Source organism: Limulus polyphemus, unplaced genomic scaffold (assembly GCF_000517525.1).
Source record: "Limulus polyphemus unplaced genomic scaffold, Limulus_polyphemus-2.1.2 Scaffold2851, whole genome shotgun sequence".
Classification (NCBI taxonomy): domain Eukaryota; kingdom Metazoa; phylum Arthropoda; class Merostomata; order Xiphosura; family Limulidae; genus Limulus; species Limulus polyphemus.
The window spans coordinates 7,150-32,020 of record NW_013668461.1 but is presented as its reverse complement, the minus strand read 5'-3'; the positions used below and the strand labels follow the sequence as shown (position 1 = coordinate 32,020).

The following is a 24,871-nucleotide window of genomic DNA, read 5'->3' as shown; positions in this document are numbered from 1 at the left end:
TGAACAATGAATATGTCATAAACAATACAACTGAACACACATACATATATTTTTATTTTGTTATCATAATTCAGAAACTACTCATGTGAGAAATAATAGAGCTATAGTCACCATAAGACATAAGTCACACAAGTGAACACACATAGAACTATAATTAGTTTATTGTAATTGAAACAAGTAAACACACGTAGACTTATGGTTACAATCAACCACAAAACATCAGATGAATAAACATAGCACAATAGTTATCAGAACTTAAAATCCACACAAGTGAACACACGTAGAGTTTAGTTTATATAAGAAAGAAATCGCCCATATAGAGTCATAAGCCACACAGGAGAACACAGAGGGAACTATGGTTATCAGAACTCAGAGACAACGCAAGTAAATCCAGTCAGAGTTATAGTTGCTTTATAAGTCAGAAGTGAATACACATATAGTTGTAGTTAACACAAATCAAAAATCACACAAGTGAACATAAACAGAGCTATGGACGAAACAGAACTATAGTTACTATATAAGTCAGAAACTACAAAAGAAACATATCTAGAGCTACAGCTATCATATAAGTCAGAAAACACACAGCGAAGAAATATAGAACTATAGTTACTATATAAGCTAGAGACCACACAGTGAAAACACATATAGAATTATGGTTACTATATATGTCAGAAACCACACATCGAAACATACAGAACTATAGCTACTATATGAAGCAGAAAACACACAACGAACACATATAGATCTATAGTTACTATATAAGTCAGAAACCACACAGCGAACACATGTACAGCTACAGTTACCATATAAATCAGAAACCACACAGCGAACACATGTAGAGCTATGGTTATTATTCAGAAACCACAGTTATATTAATTAGACTTCTTAGACTAAGTAAAGTAGAGAAAAGTAATTGTTAAAACTTTGAAGAAAAAACATATGTGAACGCACATACACTTGTTAAATCTTAAAGATCCTAAACATGTACACGTAAGTAGGAAATGAACTAACATATTGAAAAAGTATTACACATATGAAAAGTCACAGTTCTACAGTTATCAAAACTTAAAAACAGACGAATAGATACTAGGTACACTCTTAGTTTTTCAAACTCGAAAATAATGCACGTGAGCATATATATTAATATTATAAAACTAATAAATAATTCTGAAACTGTAACCTCACCCAGATTAAATGGTTTGACATCAACAGTCTGAGTTAAAGTAATAACTACAAAAAAACACCATCCAAGACTTGTTGGGCTCATTTTTGATATGTGTTTCGGTTAGGAGTTAAGAAAATTCTAACACATCTTCATTAAAGAAAGAAACAAAGCCTAATAAGCAAGCATTGATTGAGCCCCATACATTTCGAAAAGCGCTTAGTTATCAAAGGCGCGCAGGTTTCGTCGTTGTTTTGTTTCACAAGGAGGTATCGATTGAGAGACGTAAGCCTCACAGGCTAAAAGAACAAAACCAAAAACGTTAGACTTCAGTACCTTTGCAATACGAAAACGAGATCTTATGCTTTAAACGCTTCATGTTTGAGGGTGGAGTAATGGTTGGCGTGTCGAGCCGCGGTTCATTGTGTCAGAGGTTCGAGACGTGATGCCGCTAGACACCTCCACACTTTCAGCAGTAAATGTCTTATAAACGGAACAGCAAATCTTTATATTCGTCTTAAAGAGACAGACAGAGTTCTTATGGCGGCCGGTGCTATTGATTGTCTGCCTACTTTCCTCTGGCCATAATATCAAAATTAGATAAGGCTCCACCTAGGGGGTCTCTGACCTGGCCATGATATTGAAAGTTCAAACTCTTTAAAAACGTTTCTCGGTGGGCCAGCGGTAAGTTTCCGAACTTACGATCCAATAATCCATGGTTCGATTCACCGCGGTGGAACAGAACACAGATAGTCCATTGTGTAGCTTTACACTAAAACCCACCATCACCAATAAGATTTTTAAAAACAATTTAAAAGTTCAATAGTAACGTTGTTTCTAAAGGGACATGCATTATTGGAAATTGTAAATAATTATGAAAATAATTAATAAAATGGGTGAAAATGCAAATATTATGAGATTTCTTCCACTCTGTTGTATGAAACTTAATTACACAAAAGTACAACCAAGTTTTGATAGTTTGCACTGCGACTGGTTGTCACTCAACCAATCAGACAGTGCCAACCAGTACAATATCTATAAAAGTGCAGAAACCACACACAAAGTAAGAGTCAGACAAGCGCCATAGTTTATTACAAATACAAAATGTAAGATGTGTACGAAAATCAGTCTGTACTTAAGTGTTAGATGAAACATTAAACTGGAAATGTTCGTTAGTCTTCATATAGTTATAAAGTTTGGTAACACATTTTGTAAGCATGTCAAGAGTTTTACTTAAAGGAAGGTGTTAGTGGTGAATAATAATCTATTTACAAAATTGTAATGTACTTTTAGTGGCGGTTTAGAAGCGCTTTTCTTATTGCAGGTCTAACTGAAAATGTGGTTAGATAAAAAGCTTATCAATTTTCTATTTTATTATAGCTTTTTTAGCCTACCCTGTAGCAGAAAAATAAGTGCCACCTTAGCGGGATTTATTAATCTCATTTTTATACCCATACGCACAAACACACAGTGAAAACATTCTAGAAATAGTTGAAGCGTATTACTCGCTTCTAAATGAAATTTATATGGACTTTTTTGTTTGTTTCTTGAATTTCGCGCAAAGCTACGCTAGGGCTATTTGCGCTTGCCGTCTCTAATTTAGCAGTGTAAAACTAGAGGAAAGGCAGTTAGTCATCACCACCAACTCTTGGGCTACTCTTTTACCAATGAATAGTGAGATTGACCGTCATATTATAACGCCTCTACGGCTGAAAGGGCGAGCATGTTTGGTGGGATTCGAACCCGCGACCCGCAGATTGCGAGTAGAGCTCCCTAACCACCTGACCATATCGGGCTGACTTTGTTTGAAGGCAAGAATTAGAAGTGTTAACGATTTGAGAAACGACAGCAAAAAGTATGTTTTTTAAACTGATCATATTCTGTAGAAATGCCAGTGTTACTTAATTAATTCAGGTTTGTTTATTTTAGAGCATAGTTCTCTAATAGGTTTTTGCGCTTTATCCGACACGGAGATCCATAATCGTAGTGATACAAGCCCCAGGCTTACTGTGAGCCATCGCAAGACAAATGTCTTGGGAAAGTTTGTGAGAAAATTATTTAGCTAATTAAGGAGTTTCCAAGAAATTTGTTTAACTAATCAAGAAGTCGTTGTTGTTTTCTTCGTGCAAAGACCAATATCACAACAAAAAGTGAATCCTAAAGCACAGTACAAGGTAATAAACAAACATTATTTTAAGAATAATTTTAGGCAGTTGGTATGACACCCTAGTTGTGTGACCCATTTCCATGTGTAACTAGGGTGAGAAAAACTTAGTTCAATTAATTGTCTTTCTATATTAGAAGCTAAACACATTCTGTATACATAAACATTAAAAAAAATTACGTATCAATAAAGAGGATAGAAAACGAACGGTGTGTCTGCATACCATAATTGGTTTACGATATACATCTACTTCAAAATTACCTTGTTGGTTACATATCAAATTATTCACAAATGGCACACTAGATTTTTCTTCACAGTCAAGTGTCAAGTTGAAAAATCTTCAACATGGCTTTGTGATTCAAAGATAGTAAATATATTGTTAACATACTTTCTGCAGTAAAGTGAGTTTAATTTCAAAGGACACTCTTTTCAATCATTATTCTTCAATGAAAAAGTAAAAAATAAATGAGATATAATAAGTTTAGATACAATACTACCACAGTCAACTTTATGACAGCTGTTCCAATGGTTAGCGTACCACACTGTAGAGCTTATATTCCATGGATTGCATTTCGTTACCGGAAAACACTTTAGGTCCATGGTTGTTGTGTTATAAAAGTGATGGTCAAAACCCACTTATTTGTTTGACAGGAGTGGGCCAAAAGTTAGCGGTGGGTGCTGTTATCTAGTTTCCTTTCCTCTAGTCTATCACTTCAAAATTAGGAACGGCTTTATCAATCATTCATGAAAACAAAAAACGTGTTTCTGTATCTGCAAATGAGATCAACTTAGAAAACATATGCTTAAAGTCTGTTCATTTTGTCTGAAAAAGAAAATACCGGTTCTGAATAGCAATAAATTGTCTCTTGTATGCATCAAGATTATATTTCTATCAGTTGTGACAGCAGCGTGATCGTGCCTCAACAAAATCACTGCCATGTTACCTTTGCTTATTTTATCTTTGCAATATTTTGGATATGCTAATCTGCGAGTTCTTTGACATTTTTTTTATTATCGATAAAGTGCTCAGATTTGACGAATTTAGTATTCATTTCATTAAAATATTTTATTTCATTTGAAAACCTTATTTAATTTCTAACTAAAACTGAGTTTTCGTGTCCTTCTTATTTTAACGACAAAATATAAAGCGAGGAAAACGTGAGTCTACCGTGAAGTTTGTTTAAGTATATATATAGTTTTACGGGTTAAATCGATTGAATTTAGGTTCACATTTATATTGTTCAAACAAAAGCATTTGAAGAACAATTTTGTAATTCTTTTCACGAATGATTAGATCTCTATTATTTTTAGCAAGACAATTTTTTAGCCGCGGCGTAGCGGCTCTAACTTTTTTTTTTCAAGTACAAACTTTTAGCTCATAGCTTTATTTTTTGCCCGATTTTAGATTTAATTACAGCTGCGGCTACTGTGGATTCCCTCTTGTTAGACATTGGATATCTTCTTTTTGGAAAGTTTGACGAAAGTCTTTTTACTTTTATTCAATTTATTCAATTACATTTTAAAGGAACAAAATATAATCTCTGACATGCTTGTTAAATACGCAACTTTCTTTTCCTTACCCAGGGTTTCAATTGAGTTAAAAACCTCTTTTTGATAATAAATCCAAACATGTTTTCGTTATGTTTTTGTACTTAAGATGATCCGAACGTAATCTTTCTTAATGTTCCTATATATATATACATTGATCCAAATGTTGTTCTTTATAATGTTTCTATATATAAATTAATCCAAATGCAGTCCTTTCTAATGTTTCTAAATAACATTTATCCCAATGTAATCCTTCCTAATGTTTCTATATACAAGTTGATCCCAATGTAATTTTTCCTAATGTATGTTTATCTAAATTCATTACAATATAGTCCTTTCTAATGTTTCTCTCACTCTCTCTATAAATAAATATATATTTAATCTGAATATAATCCTTCCTAATGCTTCTATATATAAATGGATCCAAATGTAATCATTTCTAATGTTTCTATATATAAATTGTTCCAAATGTAATTATTCCTAAAGTTTTTATCTATAAATTGTTCCAAAGTGTAATCCTTCCTAATGTTCCTATATATAAGTTCATCCAAATCTAATCCTTCCTAATGTTTCTACGTATAAACTGTCCCAAACATAATCCTTTCTAATGTTTCTATACATAAATTGTTCCAAACATAATCCTTTCTAATGTTTCTATACATATATTATTCCAAATTAAATATTTCCTAATGTTTCTATACATAAATTTATTCCAAATTGAATATTTCCTAATGTTTCTATACATAAATTATTCCAAATTGAATATTTCCTAATGTTTCTATACACAATCTGATCCTAATCTAGTCCTTCCTAATGTTTACTTGTGGTAGATTTGTGTCGACGTTGCCGTACTTATGGACACTACATATTTATTACATTTATCACTGTCTATCACTACAATGTCAATGAAAACTATCGCACAACATTTTAGTCAGGGCTTTAAAATCATCTGAGGCAGTTTTTCTTCCTTATCCAGTAACAGAAAACTTCCAGTAAAAACGCAGAGACACTCAAACTCAAGCCAATTCCTAGGAGAGCGAAACTTCCTTGTAAGTCAATCAAGGTGAGGGAATGTTCGCCTAGTTTAGGCTGAGACAAAGATGTACAGTCGTTGTTGATGTCAAAGTAGTCCTTGTGCCATTTAACCAGTAGACCTGCCTGTATCATTCTTCGCATTCTGTAAAGTAAACATAAACATTGTTAAGATCATACTTAGTATTATTAATGTTTAATATCCACTTAATATGATATATATGATACTCTAATTTCATATCTCTGTAATTTTAAACTTAAAATTGACTATTAACCCTAACAGTGCAAAAATTACACAAAGAACGCATTAGATAAGATTAATTTTAATATAGGCAACAAATTAGATTATCGTAATACTGAAAAATTGTTTTTGCCAAAATAGAATTGTTTAATGAACAATATACATATGTATATAACTGGCTATTTTAATTCATTTTCAATGTAAGAAAAGGATAAGTTGACAGACAGAAAAATAAATAGTTAGTTAGATGAACGGGCAGCTTGAGTTGTTGATAACAAGAAGTTTAAATATATTAATATTTATATATCCTACATAGAGCTTTATAAATAGATTAACCGAATTGAAACAAAATAAGTTAATAATAAACTTTTGTGTTTGTTTTAAGCGAGGATTGCTTAATTAAATTAAATATTATATCGTACAAAATAATAAGTTATTTATTTTTACTTACAACAAATTGAAAAGTTCCAGAAAGGGCGAGTTGGATTGTAGAGCTAAGCCATATCCAACTGGATAAAACTCTTCCCTTGCAAGAGAAAATCGACACTGTCCTGATAGCTGAAAGTCTTCTTCAATTGATGCTTCCAGATAAGACTTTTCTTTGATAAAAGCGTATTTCCCAGTTAAAACTCTCTCTACTCCTTCTCTAGAAGTACTGACAAATTCATCTGGGTTTTCATCGAACGGCTTTCCAATTTTCCTCATTACCTCTGAATCAGAATTCTGCAAGTAAAAGCCGTTTTAAATAGAATACGTGAAGATCCTTTTGTTTTAGCGCAAAACTACACAATGGGCTATTTGCGTTTTGTCCATCTCCGAAATCATATACAGGATTTTGGGGTTATAAGCTTTTAAGCGTACCGGTGAACACGTGAAATTATCTTTTCTATTTTGCGCTAATGCCAATAGAGTTTATGTCTGCAGCATTACTCTCGGCAACAGTTACCTGCAATTGTTAAGGTATATTACTATCCAACTGTAATACTCGTCCTGAATGTTGTCTTCTTTGGATCTCCCGATGAGACAGAGTTAAGTCGACGGACTTGGAACGCTAAAATCCGGGGTTAGATTCCCTGCGGTGGACACAGCAGATAGCCCAATATGGTTTTGCTCTAAATAAAACAACAAACAAACTTCTACTTTGGTAGAAATGTGACCAATTATCCAAATTATTAGGAAGAAGATAACACAATTCATAATTATAGTGAAAAATTCTCTCATTATTAAATTTAAAAAAATGGTCCCAAACGTTTTATGGTAATCGAAAGAGTAATATTTAGTTCAATAATTTGTCTATTGTACACTTAATAGAGTTCGCCTTTTACTAGGCTATCGATTATTACTGAGTGTAGGTTTAATGATGTATACAACGCGTTTTACTAGGCTATCGATTATTACTGAGTTTAGGTTTAATGATGTATACAACATTAGAAAATGGAACCAATTGCATTTTACAGTCTTAATATATACACTTAAGCTTATAAGAAACTGTATATTTGAAATACAAAATGTTGACCGCACTTTATAAGAACGATGTTTCAGGTACTGTGTTGACTTTGGAGTTCCTCCATTATAGCCTAATGGCCATAATTACTCAGTTTTAATTGTAACAAGTTTGTTCAAAGGATAACAACCTCGATGCTATAACTTATATATTGTAAAACCTTCCATAGACCCTCCGTTGTGCATGGATGTCGACTTTCACGACCATGTTTTTAAGCAAACTAAAGTAACAAAAATCCATTGGTATTACATAAGGAGACTTGATAACAATGTGGTTGAAGAGGATTCCTCTGTTCCAGTTTCTTCTGCCATCTTTCTCATTGAAACAGCTATGGCTTGAAGTTAATGAACTTTTGGCTTGTGAACGTTCCTCATTTTAAAATCATTTTATTATCATCTAGTCATGGTAATCCTCGAGATAAGCCCATTTTCATTGCACTGGCTTTTAGGGTTGGATATTCTCTTTCGTAACTATAGTCTTCGATTTGCGAATGATGGTAACACGCCTTATTGGCTTGCCATGTAGTTTCGGAACCCATTTCTGCATTAAAAGCTCTATTGTTCGAGTTTACCAAAGGAAATATTAAAGTCTCAACTTCAGATTGATATGTCCTTGGCTCTACATCTTTTGACAATTTCACCATTCAAATGGCACTTGTGGGAAAGAACTGTGACGTATTTCTTCAATCACGTGCTCATGTAGTGGTATTGTTCGTCAGATGGTTGGGAATGTGTCATGAACCAAATAAAATGGTGTTAAACTATCAGCATGTTCACATTAGCGGCTATACGACACTAAATGAACCTAGCAAATCAATCTTATAAAGCACGATTAATTTTCTGTATTCTATTAAAAATATTATATTAATAGTTGATTAAGTTGATGTGATTCTGCTTTATCAATATTGAAGTTTCATACGAGTTTTAATTACATTCACGAGAATGTATGAAATATGTACACAAAGCAAGCTTCAATAAAAGAAAATCTGACTTTTTAGTTGTTTTTAATCACATATGTCGAAAGTTTTTCTTGATTTCATAGAAAAAGTTTTCCAGTTTAAAATTACGTGGTAATGATTCCTTTAGGAATTAAAGTCGTTTATTTGTTGCACAGGAAATACCGGTTGAGTTGTCACCCAGGAAATACTGGTTGAGTTATTTGTTACCAATGAAATAGTTGACTGTATAATAATCGGCTATTATGATGGATTAACAGCAGTAGCTACTGGTTTCAATAGATGGAAAGACCTGTAGGTGTTCTGCCTTTCCAAAGAATTTATCGGATTACTCGTAAAATCTTGTCACGACATTTATTCATCAGTGGTGCTTTTATTTTAACTTTTATGCAAGTTACTTGTCACCCTATAACGCTAGGAATTGCATTTCCTGTATATTATGAAGCCACAAGGTTTTAATTACTATTCCTACGTCGTTCAGGTTAAAATAATTTCTCTCTTTCATCCGTTTCGTTCAGATTTGAATTTGATTAACCTCGTTTCTATTTCATGCAAATTTCCTCTTTACTGGCTGCAGACTTTACTCGTTTAATATACATAAGTCATTAAACTTCATTTAACTTTAATTAAATAATGAATATTCACATCGTTTCCTTTAAATCTGGGTATTTGGGCGACTATAATCTGCTCATTAGAAATATGTATAAAGATACAATAATAATGATTAGGTGTAGAGTGAGAGAGAAAGAAAACACTTGACATTGCATGAAATAAAAAAAACTGGTTGAAGAGTTAAAACGCTTATAGCAAATACTGAACATTTAGTGTTAACAGTTACACTTAACTCTTGTGCTCTATTTGTTTGTTTCAGAATGGCACACAAATCTACACAAGGACTATCTGCGCATGGCCGTCCATAAATATGAGCTAATAAATTAGAGGTAAAGTAGCTAGTCAACGGTAACGTCCGCCAACACTTGGGTTATTCTTGTCTAATCGAACTGAAGCATTTGATTCTTACTTTTATGTGCAACCATAGCCACAATGTGCAGAGTGCGTTTATACGGCAACGGGTTGGGAACCTTGAACTCTAGGATTCACAGTACAAGAACACTAACCACTACGTCACGTCAAGCTCTTTGTCTTTTGCTTTACATAAATGGGGCAATAGTTTTTTTAAATGGAAATATATATATATATCCTTACCGTGGCTCGGCAGTATGTCTGAGAGCCTATAACGATAAAAATCGGGTTTCGACACCTGCATGGGCATAACGTATATAACCCATTTTGTAACTTTACGCTCAAAAGCAAACAAACCATAAACACACATATATATTTCATATTCAATGAAATTTATTATTTTTACAAAACTGGCATGAATAATGCATTGATAGTGAATGCGTAAAATAGAAATTAATTATGTATATAAATCTGAAAGTACTCTATACAGATGTATCAGAAGAAGCCGAAGTATGACTTGATATTTATGACAAAGAATATTCATTGAGTAATTATTCTTTACCTTATAAGAGATGAAAAAAAAAATAAGTGGAAATGCTATTATTTTATATTAACGAGATCCATCAACTTAGAAGGTTATAGTTTTTTTTTTTCTGATCTCGTGTGAATGTTTTTAGATGTTAAAAAAATTGTTTTTAAATCAGAATAAAAAGGCCTATGAACTGTTTATTTGTAGAAAATCAAAAGAAAAACGTACCATTAATTTCAAGTATTTTTAAGAAGTTAACAAACAACGAGAATCCATTAAAATTTTAAATATATACCAAAAAATATCAAATATACCACAGCTTATTTGCGTGTGACTTCAATAGTTTTTAAGTAGCTTCAAATGTGAACTACACCCGAGAAAAGGAAATGCGCTTCGCAAGTAACACACCGTTGATATATTACTGTGTAAAACAGAAAGTCAAGAATATTATTTTGCATTTTTGCTGTTTTTATTAAATAGCAAAAAAGTGTATTACCTACTTAACATTTCATTAGAGTTTCGTGTGAAGTCAGAACAGATTTACTGTCTCAGACTTCAATGAATGTACTATGGTGTTAAACTTCTGTAATTAGCCAATTACACACACACACACAAAAGTCATCGAAAACTTTCAAATTACAGGCCTTAACAGAAAAGATAGTATCGCAAACTCATATACTGTCTAAAACCTGTAATAAACTCTGTAATATACCCAAAATCTTTGTAAAGCATAGCTTTTAATTGAATCATGTGAAACGTACTGACATCAAAAGCTGAATTCGACTGTGATATCCTGCAAAAGTTCACTGGTGTTTCTAGCCAGTATTATATATTGTTTTCTCTGTGAAAACGTAATTTGAATAATTTTTTATTGAATAATATGAATACGTTAGTTTTTGTATTATTGTGTACAAATGGGTTTTAGTTATTTCCCACCTAATGTAGCATCTAGTTCTAATTTGTTTGTTTTCTTCACTTCTTACCTTACTAAACAATGCCTCATAGGCCGTGTTCTTCAAAAAGGTCCACTTGATCATATTTTGTGAGGCAAGTTCTTCCAAACTGTCGGCGAATTTATACGTCTTAGGAATCGTCAGAAAGGCTATTAAAGTCCCTTTGTAAAGATTCATGACCACTAAAACCACCAATAGCCAAGCCATCAGCAAAATCCGCGATGAATGTAGTAAGGGCATAAATCCACCTATGTAGAGAATAAAGTGTTCATGATGTCGTAATGGTGATCAGTTTCATAAGCTACAAAACATGGATCTGAAAACTGCTTTAGTGTTTTCCCATAGACTTAACCTTGGAAAGTAAAGCATGAAATCCTTTGTTTTATTAATGTTAGGTACAGGGTGGTTCAGAATTATCTTTCCTATTTTAAAATTGAATAATTAACTAAGTAAGGAAATACAACCATGCTGTTTTCAACTTTTTAGTAGTCCAACTCAAACAGTTTTTATGGATATGTCAGTAGACTTCTAGTTTTGCACCATTAGAAGCTCTCCGCGCGTCTAACCGATATTCAGTTTCAGTTCACGTTCGCTGCAACATGTCCACAATTACAGTGGCGATGACGTCCGTTATCCTAGTCTTTAGCTCCGTGATGCTTGCTATAGGTGTGCGATATACGATATCCTTAACATACCCCTATACTTCTTTCCTGTATTGGAGTCTGTAATTACGCTGTACCACAGTTACTGGCTTGATCTCTGCAAGCCAAACGACACATTGTGCCTTTTCTTGCACGGTTGCCATTTTACGGGGTAACGCTGCCCACTGGAGCGATAATAAAAAAACAACAAAACATGACAATAAAAACTGCTTGAGTTTGGGTACAAGATGTTTAAAACTGCATGGTCATATTTCCTTAGTAATATAATTATTAAATCTTTTTGGACTTCCCAGTATAATGTCGTGAATTGACGCATAGTTATTTGGTATTAATTTATTTTAGTGTGACATAATATAATGTTGTATTAAAATATTCATTTGAAAACTATAAAAGTCTAAATGAAAGTACAAATATATCTGCTTGACAAAGGCAGTAATTTCTATATTTATTGATAAATTCGGAAACGGTTACAGCCACTTATGGGCATGTAAAGAAACCGTGTTGTACCCTAATAGACATTACTGTATCTAAACGTGAATTTACATTTCGTAATCACAAAAGACCTTCCATTATAGCCACTTATGCGCATGTATAGAAATCGTGTTGTACCCTTATAGACATTACTGTATCTAAACGTGAATTTACATTTCGTAATCACAAAAGACCTTCCATTATAGCCACTTATGCGCATGTATAGAAATCGCGTTGTACCCTAATAGACATTACTGTATCTAAACGTAAATGTCCATTTCTTAATCACAAAAGACTGGTAAAAGGGCATTCGGAAAAGTAAATAAATTATCAGATTGCAACTGTGTAATAACTTCACGTCTAATGAATAAGCTGTGGTTGCCCTGTCGTTTTAAGTATAGCCCACAGCTTACCTTGTTGGAGAAGGGCACCTATGTTATACCACAGAGGTCGATACCATTGACTGAACAGTTGAGCAGTATATTGAGGATAAGGTATCGTCACGTGGTGAACTTGTCGGTTGACAGCATAAATTAACATGCTGACCAAAAATAAGGAAAAGAACATCCATAGCCACACCTAGCAGAAAAAAACAAAAACGATTTCTTAAAATATTACATTAAAATACAAAATAGTCTCATGTATTATTAATATGACGATAACATTAAAGGAATGTGAAACATCAATAATTGAACATTAATGCACAGAAAACAATTTTGTACGTCACCGTAGACTTTGATGATACGGGCACTAACTCGCAAGCTGCGGGACGCGGGTTCGAATATCCTCACCGAATATGTTTCCTTTTTCAGCCGGGGGGAGGGGGCGTTATAATGTGACGTTCAATCCAACTTTTGATTAGAGTAGCCCAAGATTTGGCGGAGGGTGATGTTGATAAGTTGCCTTCCTTCTAATCTATCACTGCCAAATTAAAGACGGCTAGCGCAGATCGCACTCGTGTAGCTTTGTGTGAAATTTAATGAACAGTTAGACGCGTTTAAGTGAGTAAAATTCGGACGTCGCCAAAAAAGGGTGCACTAGAAGTGGGATCCACGAGGCTTTTGCAGTAGCAATCACATACATACAACTTTTTTTTTAGCGTTCATTTTTACGGTATTTCACTAGAAGTAATTCACAAGGAAACTAAAAACAGGAACCATTCCATGCAGAGAATCGCCTCTAGCGAAGAAATGATCGCAAAGTTTTTTCTCAGCGGTTTTTGAAAGTTGGTGATCCTACCCAGTGGTTCCCAAACTCTTTCAGTCTGAGGGTCCCTTGGTGTGAATAAAAAAGTTTGAGGCCGCCCCAACCTGTAACTTTAGCATGGTGATTGAAAAACAGTGTCATAGTAAAAACAACAACGTCTCCTTTCGGCCTACTGTATAATTTAATTAATTCAACAAAATGTTTATCGGCTTATTCTTTACTTGGAATTAAAATTAATTTAGCATCTTTGTTTTCGGTCCATTTTTGGCGGCCCTTCAGAAAAAGCATCAAGGCCCCCAGGGGGGCCGCGGCTCCCACTTTGGGAAACACTGATCCTACCTAACGCAGTGAATTTAAATGCATAAGAAGCAAAGAAAAAGTTTTGTCAAACATTCATATTAACCCTTTTTACGGACGTTCTTCGTTTTAATCAGCTCCATCCGTGCACCAAAACAATGATTTTTGGGATGATTATCAGTCTTGTAAGTTATACATTCCCGTATAAACATTTCTCCGAACGAATCGCCCCCCCCCCAGTGGCACAGTGGTATGTCTGCGGACTTACAACGTTAGAAACCGGGTTTCGATACCCGTGGTGGACAGAGTATAGATAGCTCATTGTGTAGCTTTGTGCTTAATTCCAAACAAACAAACCGAACGAATCGCATTGGTGTCGACACTCTAAAACTTATTTACTGATTATAAGTATTATTTTATTACAAGTTACAGTTTTTACAGTAAGGAAAATATGTTTGAAACTGGTACAATGTTTTGATTACTGGTGCGATCATTCTCAAGTACATATGTTTTAATGGTAAAGAACTTTCAACTCCTTATTGTAAAAACCGAAATTTTCAATATCAAAATATTCTAAACCAGTGTTTCTTTATCCAAGGGTCGCAACTCAAAAAGTGAGTCATCAGGATATGTAAATGGTTCGCGAACAGACTTTGAAAATACATAACAGTTTACTTATTTAGTAAGCCTCCCCCCCCCCAGTGGCACAGCGGTATGTTTGTGGATTTACAACGCTAGAAACCGGGTTTCAATACCTGTGGTGGGCAGAGCACAGATAGCCCGTTGTGTAGCTTTGTGCCTAACTACAAACAACCAAACTATTTAGTAAGCATTTAGCTGTCCAGATTTTTTTTTTTGCGCTAAAGCTATTTAGCAGCTCGCGACTGGCCATCAATGGGTTCTGAACCAAAATAATTTGAGAACTATGGCTTTAAAAGTTAGTCACTTCTACTTATATGATGTAAACATGAAGTTTGATAATATTATGAAAAAGCTCGGTTTTTGCAGGATGCCAATGGATATGACGGTAATTCCCACTATTAGAGTAGCCCAAGAGTTGGCGGTGGGTGGGATTGACTAGCTACCTTTCCTTTAGTTTATTACTTCTAAATAACATTCAGGTACTTCACGTCTGTTGATCCGCAAAAATATTTTGATATATATGTAGTTACATTTAAAGAATGTAACTGACATTGTTGTTGGCATTGTAAAATCAACGATACTTCTGGATTGATATACCATTACAAATGCTATTTAACAGTTTGATGTATTTGTATTTAATGCCCCAGGTGGCTCAGCAGTAATTCAGTGGACTTAGAACGATAAAAATTGGGTTTCGATACCCGGGGTGAGTAGAGCACAGATATCTAATTGTGCAGCTTTAAAACAAACAAACCATATTTAACATGCAAATATGAAGCGCTGCGTAACACACACAAGCTAAAGTTAATAATCTTATTTGTTTCAAAAATGTGAGTATTCTTACAAAGTATTCTTATTTAAGGAAGTAAAAGATAGAAGATGAATTATATGTTTTATGACATTTTAAGGTATTAGAATTTAATAAATGATTTTTAAATAATTATTTGTTGTTAAGCGTAAAACGACACAATGAGCTATCTGTGCAAGTGTCCACTACGGATATCAAACCGATTTTTAACGTTATAAGCTCTCATATTTGCTGGTTAGCCACCAGGAAGCAAATGGATTATCTGCGGTGGGGAATCAATCCTCGGTTCATTTACTGTATTATTATGTTTTTTGTTCCATGAAAATCATTGTATGTTTTTACAATTCTGAAGCCAAATATAAATGTGTTGGGGTGAAAATATTATATCGGTTGTTTGGTTGTTTGTTTCGTTGAATTTCGCGCAAAGCTACTCGAGAGTTATCTGCGCTAGCCGTCCCTAATTTTGAAGTGATAGAATAGAGAAAAAGTAGCTACTCAGTATCAACCACCACCAACCCTTGGGCTATAATTTTACCAAGGAATAGTGGGGTTGATCATCACATTATAATGCTCCCACAGCTGAAAGAGCGAGCATGTTCGGTAATGGGATCCGAACCAGCGACCCGCAGATTGCGAGTAGAACGCCTTATTATATCAATTTTAGATACAATTTAAGTTAACGACAATTTTAGCGTTTTCTTTGTTCGATATAAACAGATGTGAATTGTTTTACTGAATCTGCAGGACAAAATGATGCTATGGCTGAAGGTTGTCATTGTGTTAAACACGTACTGGTTCTAAACCTTGAAAACAGTAAAAATATAACTTTTCTGACTGTAATATTGCTGATTAGGAAATATGTGATTATTGTTTGTTAAATCCAATTTCAATGTTTATGGCAAAATCACGTTCAACTGATTGGTGTCTGATGATATGTTTTTCTCTCTTTTTAATAATAGCTAAAATGATTGTGTTGTACTGTAACGTAATAATGCTTGTAATTCATAATTCTAACTGAATACAATAATGGTAGAATTCTTTGTGTATATACCCATATCACCGCTCCGTTATCTGTTATCTGGGTTATCTGTGCTGCGCCCACCACAATTTAAATATTGAATTTCGATACAGTACATTTTGATTTATCAATATTAATGGACTAAAGTATTGATATGTTTACTATCACAATTTAAAACAACCAAAGTTGGAAACGTATTTTAAAAGAAAACCATAGTTATGTTCAGTACGTATATTAGATGACTTTGAATTGCACAGATTATTTCTTATACAATTTTCTGCTTAAACGCTCCCTGAGGGAATAGAAATGTAAAAGCGCTCTAAGAAGCGTGATTACTATTTCTATGAAAATAATGAATCTAATCTAATTTATTTAAAACTAACCTTAAAGGTAACTAAAATTAATTACCGACCCCAACTCTGTTAATCACGCCGGCTAAATCGATCAAAATCTAGCTAATATTACAACGTAAGTAGTTGATCACTTACATATGTCATGGAAACGCCCAGTTTTAACGCTAGGAAATATAATTAGGCATAACTATATTTAAAAAAATTACTCATTTTATTTTTCTAAAGAATATATTAATAAAATCCGTATTCTTGATTTTTCTCAATTCAGTATAAAGTATTCAAAACTTCACAATAATTTTCAGGGCGTTGAAAGACCATTATTCTTGCACATAACATTACTTTTATATGTACAATTTTGAAATCTGACTAATGCGTGGTTATGTAGGTTTTTCCTCTGTTTCTCTTAGTAAAATCTAAGTCAGCAGGTGCTAATCAAATTTAATTTAAGAATACATGCAGAGCTGTATATTCTTCAGCACCCTAGGTGGATGCATGTAATAGATGCTAGTATTTTAAATTGAATAAAGCCTTTAAACAAATGTTAGTAAGCTCTGGACGATATGCCATGAAAATTTTAGAATTACTTTCATTTCTAGTCTGTATTTCTCTCTCCCCCTCTCTCTCTCTATATATAAGCCACTTTCTGTTCTGAACGCTCCCTTTGTCGGTAACGTTCGACTTTCTGTTGGTAGCGTTCAAACTGGCTCAGTGGTTTTTCTCAAGCGGAAATCTTGAGTTCAAATACCAGCCGAGTGGGATTTTTATAACTTTACTAGTTGTTAGATCGTCATGTTTAGAGAAAAACATTGCAATATTAAGAATAAACAATGACACGATACCTTACATTAAGTACTTGAATCATTTGTTAGGATCCGATTACAAAGACTTTGTGTTACAGTAATTATAGAGCTGGACTCTCATGTGGAAGTCTTGAGTTCAAGTCAGGTAGGGATTTTATTTTAATTATTATGTTAATTTTTTATATATTTATGATGATATTTATAAAAATGTCTTTGAATATTCGGAAAAATACGAATACAGTTATGGATTAAATAAAATCATGTTACATAATAGACACGAGTGGCTGTATGTGTCAAAAACAACTTAAATATCTTTTCAACGCAATAGATGGCGATATAATACATTATTATTGATGTTTTCCCCTTCTGTAAGAGATTTTTTAAATTTAGGCAGCTATTTTTTTTTGGCATTTTGAATGAAAAGTTATACCTTCGTGAATCTGTTCTTCACCATAAAATTCATTGCCTTTGCCATCGCAATTAATAAATCGAAGGGTCAGACATTTGATGATGTAGGAATATTTTTTCGAGAACCAGATTTTTTCGCATGGTTCAATCTATAAGGCTTTATCAAGAATAACATTTGAATATAACATAAAAATAAACAGCAAAATTATAATTTACAGGAAATGACCAAATATACACAAAATGTGTTGTTTTCGTGAAACACTAGAAAAAGGATAGACATTCTCCATAAGTATATTATTACGGCAATATAATTAGTTTGTAGAAAGCATATCCATAAAACATTTATTTAGATTTAACTTTCAGAAGAATATGTAATCAGCATTTATCGTCATATGACGGGTAGTCCAGCTAGTATATATATATGTAATAGTCAACAATATACAGTATTTTTCGCTGCATTTCTTCGTAATAACCAGTTTGTTATTGATTAGTTCATTGGATATTAGGAGCTCCGGTTATGGCTTTTCCGTGATTAAATAATATCAGGTTTCCAACATGTTTAGTGTTGAACAAAAGAATTACTTGAAAGTGAACAAAAACGACAAAACAAGCGGTTTTCATTATTTTGATTAATTTATTTTTGTATAACAATCTGTTGTTTGAGTGTAAAATATTGAGCATGAAAATGTTCTTAAGAAAACCAACTATTAAACAATATATAAATCAAAAACATTACAAAGAGACTCAAAAAAATCAAAATTAATTTTTCCATTACCACTCTTTGTTGTCATCATAAACACTCATAACATATAACGTCTGTGTGAAACTATAGAAAATCAGTTAAGGATTACGAGTTGAGTGATTGAACCACAACGTCTCAACTCCTATTGCCTTTCGCTGTCTGAAACCGAGTGTGGGAAGGCAGTTATCCTTAATTTTTAGATGCAACCTTAAAGTATAAATAAACCACCCTATATTTCTACAATGTAAAACTCCCAAACTCAACCCTTTTATAATTTGTACAAAAAGACAAAGATACTCTCACATATATATTAATTTCATCATTATTGTTTTATAGTGCTGCTTAAAAAATCCCCTATTTACAATTAATATATTAGAACTATCGATTTATTTATATAAATACAGTACAATAGATTTGAGGCATATATATTTTATAGGTTATTTTAGCATAGGCTTGTTTATCTTAGAGCAAAACCACAATGGGCTTTCTACTGTGTCAACCGCGGGGAATCGAACCCCGGATTTGTAAGTCCGTAAACTTACTGCTGTCCAATTGGGGGAACGTTAGCATACGCTTATTCATCTTGAAAAAAAAAAACTTGATTCAGTAGATTTTTGGATAATTACATGCGTAAGTCTTATTTATGTACGATGTGTTACTAGAGAACCTATGACCAACAAAGTCGTGGACTTATAAGCAGTTTGGCGGATAAGTAGTTTAGAGAAATGTATTTAAAAAGCCGAAGTTGTTTAGGTTTGTACAGATGACATCGCGTGTACGTTGTGAAAGAAACCTTTCCCAAAAACTTTGTGAGTCATAACTGAGAAAATGACATTTAATCACGGACGTTCTTCATTAAAACATCTTATTTTAAACTTTGTGAGTCATAACTGAGAAAATGACATTTAATCACGGACGTTCTTCATTAAACAATCTTACTTTATATATTCAAAATGCATATTTCAACGTATTTTACTTTGCGTTTAACACAGTACAACTTAATATTCAACCTAGCCCTTGCTTTACACAAGAGAAAATGCATGTTTCTTTCTCCATACATACATGCATACATAACTAGTTGAGATACAACTCTTTAGACTATAATTATTAGACCTCTCTGTACACGTAAAAGGTACATTGCAGTTTCACAAGGTACCGCTATAATATAGTTTAAGAAGATCTGAGCGATTATTGTCTTTAGAATGTTAAATTCTATTGTTATGGAAATTAGATTATTTCATGTTCATGGGAGTCTTATAATCTGTTCCCATAAACGCCCCATTTATTTGTTATGTAAAAATATTTCTTCTAAGGTTTTAGATGAAAAAAAAAGCACCAACCTCCCACTCCAGGGGAGCAACAAAACTGAAAATATCCGACTGTTGACGCATTCGAGGCAATAGGATGGTAGATGACTCTTGAAAGAAAGGTATGGTAAAATCAATCACAGCTTCACGTTTGTCGGTCATGGTTATTGAGGAGGCTGCTAAGTCTACTTCCTAATAAAACACAGGAAATCCAATTAAGCTTACTTGCAGGAAAATCGTAAATCTTGAACTAAGCAATGCAATCTCCTGACAAAATACTAGCTGAATTTCATATTAGCTACCTACGTGAAATAAAATGAACTGATAAGGAGCAGTGTAATAAAAAACACGTTAGAAACAGGTCAGGACGAAAACTAAAACAATCAAGCGTGTTATATGTAGGGAAAAAATAGAAAATATTAATTTATGAAATAGAAACACGACAAAATAACACATGATATCAACAAAAGTGTAGGATGGAAAAAAAAACCTCGAAGAAATATGTGACTGATAGAAAAGTAGTAGAATAATTAATGTGTAGTAAAGAAATTAAATTAGAGAAATTGGTGAACGATGAACCTTTATTTTCTTCATAAATGGTAGAAAAAAAAGTGTAAAACAAAACGATGAAAAAATTTAGTTTATTACAAAAAGAAGTAATTTAAAGAGTTTGTTTGTTTGTTTTGAATTTCGCGCAAAGGCTATCTGCGCTAGCCGTCCCTAATTTAGCAGTGTAATACTAGAGGGAAGGCAGCTAGTCATCACCACCCACCGCCAGCTCTTGGGCTACTATTTTACCAACGAATAGTGGGATTGACCGTCACATTATAACGCTCCCACGGATGAAAGGGCGAGCATGTTTGGTGTGACGGGGATTCGAACCCGCCACCCGCAGATTGCGAGTCGAGTACCCTAACCACCTGGCCATTGATGAGACTGACTGCATAATATTTGTTTGTTTGTAGTTAAGCACAAAGCTTCACAATGGTCTATCTATGCTCTACCCACCACGGGTATCGAAACCCGGTTTCTAGCGTTGTAAGTCCGCAGACATACCGCTATGCCACTGGAGGGCCTAATTTAAAGAGAGCGATGAAAAGGAACGAAGACAGTAGGAGCACAACGTAATGAATATCATAGCAAGATTGTAATGTGTGATCAAAAAATGTTTTGAAAATTGTGACAAAGAGATAGATGGAGTTTGTATTAAAAGTGAGAAGAAAGAAAAGGAGAAAAAACCTGAGTGCAAAAAAAAGTAAGAAGGTAGTGGTGTTGATAAAACGGAGTGAAAGACTGTTAAAAAAGACAAAAATATGCAAGAAAAGCGATTTAACGATACAGAAGAAACTTGTATCTATTAAATTGGTGGGACAAATCATTCAATGGTAAGCAGACAAAAGAAATAATGGTAGGGAAATTACTTAGCTTTACCAGAATACAGGACAAACAGATGTTTACTAAAATGGTAAGATAACATTTGTTTATTGGCAATTAAGCACAAAGCTGCACAATGGGGTATCTGTGCTTTACCCACCACGGGTATCGAAACCCGTTTTCTAGCGTTGTAAGTCCGTAGACATACCGCTGTACCGCTGTGGGACTAAAAGAAGTCAGCGGTGATAAAATTGTATTAGAAACCAGTACGCGATAAAATTTTAATAGAAACCAATAGTGATAAATGTAATATAAACTCATATGTGACAATAAGAACCGATACGGAATAAAACTTTATAGAAAGTATTGAATAAAAATGTAATAGAAACCAGTGGTGATAAAAATGTACTGGAAACCGATGGCGATAGAAGTCTAATGGAAACTAAAAATAGAGCACTATAGAAACCGGTAAATATTAAAAAGTGTAATAGAAAATGCAGTTTTAATATTGAGTAGAAACCAGTGCGTGGTAAATTGTCAGAATGAATCAGTAATAGAAACTGGTATATAATAAAAGTGTAAATAAAAACTGGTGTTTGATAAAACTGTAATAAAAATCAGTATGTGATCAAACTGTGATAAAAGTGTAATGGAAGCCAATAAAATAACACTATAGAAACCAGTACTGATAAAATAATATAAATCAGTACGTAATAAAGCTGCAATAGAACTAATAGTAAGAAAATTGTAATAGAAATCAGTACGTAATAAAACTGCAATAGGATTAATAGTAACAAAATTGTAATAGAAATTGACATTTGATAGTAGAAACCTATACCTGATAAAGTGTTATAGAAACCATTAAATATTCAAGTGTAAAAAAACAAACAATGATGATAAGAAAGTATAGTGGAAATCGTTATTTGATAAACATACATTAGAAATCGATATGTAATGAAAGTATAGTGGAAACCGATATGTGATTAACGTAGAAACCGATATGTAATGAAAGTATAGTGGAAACCGATATGTAGTGAATGTTTAGTGGAATCCGAAATGTAACGAAAGTATAGTAGAAACCGATATGTAATGAAAGTACAGTATACCGTCGTAGGTTTCGAAAAGTGTGCAGTTGTAAATGAGGCTCCCTCTCCCCAGTGGCTCAGCGGTATGTCTGCGGACTTACAACGCTAGAATCCGGGTTTCGATCCCCGTGGTGGAGAGAGCACAGATAGCCCATTGTGTAGCTTTGTGCTTAGTTACAAATAAACAATAAACAGTAAATGAATTATGATAGAAACTCCTAAAATACGTACATCTATGTAGCTATTTGTATTTAATGTTCCAGACAAAACCTAATTCACTAGCAACCTATAGCTGAACTGAGGAGTAATAATCAAAATCAATAGTAGAAACCGATATATAATGAAAGTATAATAGAAAGAAAGTGATAAAAGTACAGCAGAGGCCGATAACTAATGAAACTATAATGGAAACAGATATGTGATAAGATAGAGAGAGGCGGTAATAAGAAATATATAATAAAACTAGTAAAAAAAACAAGTAAGAAGAACTGAAAACATTGGTGTGATAAAACAAAAAGTTGCTGAACAGAGAAACAAAGAGAAATGAGTGTTTTTTGTGCATATACTTTACAGATCCGATAATATAAGAAATTAACAGGGATCGACTAAAAACAGATACTTATAGTAAAGTGCTTAGTAGGATCGACTAAAAACGTTAACTAGGGTTTTTAATGAAGATGCTTATAGTAAAGTGCTTAGTAGGATCGACTAAAAACGTTGACTAGGGTTTTTAATGAAGATGCTTATAGTAAAGTGCTTAGTATTAGTAATGTTATTAATACACACATGCGATGTTTGGGAAGTCGTTTGTTGCAACTTACCTTTCTGATAACCATGCCTATCATGCCATTCCAAGTTCCATTGTCAAGTTCTTTCCCCCATTGACCATCATATGGCTCTAGAAGTCTGTAGCTAAAAACCAATTATGATAGAAAATCACATTTTACGTACATATAGCTATCAGCGTATTTCTATCCAATACACCCGATGTTATCATACAAATCAATTTCAGGTGCTTTTGTCAGCAAACAATATTTTGATATGTCAAAATTCCTTTAGGAATTGTTCGCGAAACTTCCAATAAGAAAATGTGTACAAAACATACATCGTTCATTTTATTAAATGTTTAAAGTTGCACAAAAAGCATTAAAGTGTCAGTCAGCCATACAGCTGAACTGAGAAACTGAAATGTGAATGGTAACCGTCGTTCTCAGCTTATTACTCAATAAATATTGTTACCTAATGCTAATTATTATGTTGTTTAACAATAAACCATGTCTTCAACAGTTAAAAACGTTAATATTTTTTCTTCGGGAAAAGCTAACGAGAATCATTTATTTTAAACAGAATTTGTCTGGTCTTGATTTAATCTCTTTCTTTCGTGTTTCTTTTCTTTATTTATTAAATACGTAAAAAGTAGCGGACACGTAAGTTATCAAAAACGTTTGGTGATACACGTAAAAGAAGTGTCATTTAAACGTTTTAAAGTGTTTTCAATACAAACGTATGTATATTAACGTTATGTTGTAATTATCAACTACACTTACCTAAAACCGTAAGCTTGTTTAAAAACATTCAAAACCTCAGTCAAAATCCCACTTGATCCAATCCTCTCTCCGCTGATTTTGTCTCTTTCAAAAATCATGAATGGAGGTCTCTGAAATTATAGTTAAACTGTAAAAGAATCGCTTACAGAACAAAAACGCCCAGAGCCTTTATAAATGTATTTAATATCAGCAACTCACAGGCTGAAAACTGTCATTTGTGACGTTTGAGAGTAAGGAGTCAACAGTTGTATTATTTTCAATAAGTTTGAATCAATCACAACATTAAGAATGTGAAAAGCTTGTCACTATAGATTCTAGTGAGAATATTCTGAAAAAAAAGATGGATTAATGTACTGTATATAATACACAAGTTTTGTTAATAACACAGGCCTGCGACGGTTTTATTGTCTTGACATTTTTACATGTTCTACGGTAATTCCTGTACTCTGAATCTGAAAATGATATCTATGTTTCTCCATCACGTATAGACTTTCACAAAACGTCATATGTACTTCTACATAAGTGAATCATTTTTATTGAAATCGGGTCCCATTTTGTTATGCTTGAAATGTTGACAACATCTGGCTATATATTTCTCTAGATCAATCGCGACGTGAGAGTCTTATCGATGGTTCTAGAACCCAAACATAACAAACATAATAATAAAAAATGTTCATTGTGGTAAACGAAATAATAATTTGATCTAAGTAAGAGTACTTTTCTTCCCGATTTGTAAAAAATCCTTACGTTATAGAAAAAAAAATTAATATTATTTTCAAAATATGCGTAGCGGAATTATGGAAAATTCGTAATTAAAACTAAAATAACTTTTATGAACTTTAAATTCACAGGCCTGTGTAAGGTGTTCAAGCCACCTCAATCGTTACTATAGTTTTGTTAACAATTTGTTCAACCCATGGGCCTCAATCGTCACTATAGTTTTGTTAACAATTTGTTCAACCTACATCAATCGTCACTATAGTTTTGTTAACAATTTGTTCAACCCATCTCAATCGTCACTATAGTTTTGTTAACAATTTGTTCAACCCACCTCAATCGTCACAACTGAAAGTTGTTTTCCTTGTAGAAAGTAAGTGCAG

General features: G+C 33.3%; 1 protein-coding gene across 1 annotated transcript in view; it reads right to left on the bottom strand.

Moving 5' to 3' along the window:
* Window positions 1-23,881, bottom strand: part of LOC111087925 (glutamate receptor U1-like) — a gene marked incomplete at its 5' end in the record, with an annotated part of 39,366 nt that extends 15,485 nt beyond the window's left edge. The window contains 7 exons of the mRNA XM_022396367.1: window positions 5,862-6,051; window positions 6,599-6,870; window positions 11,082-11,299; window positions 12,598-12,763; window positions 19,799-19,957; window positions 23,046-23,136; window positions 23,772-23,881. Coding sequence (XP_022252075.1) covers window positions 5,862-6,051; window positions 6,599-6,870; window positions 11,082-11,299; window positions 12,598-12,763; window positions 19,799-19,957; window positions 23,046-23,136; window positions 23,772-23,881 — 1,206 coding nt within the window. The remainder of the gene's footprint in view (window positions 1-5,861; window positions 6,052-6,598; window positions 6,871-11,081; window positions 11,300-12,597; window positions 12,764-19,798; window positions 19,958-23,045; window positions 23,137-23,771) is intronic.
* Window positions 23,882-24,871: the final 990 nt, after the last annotated feature.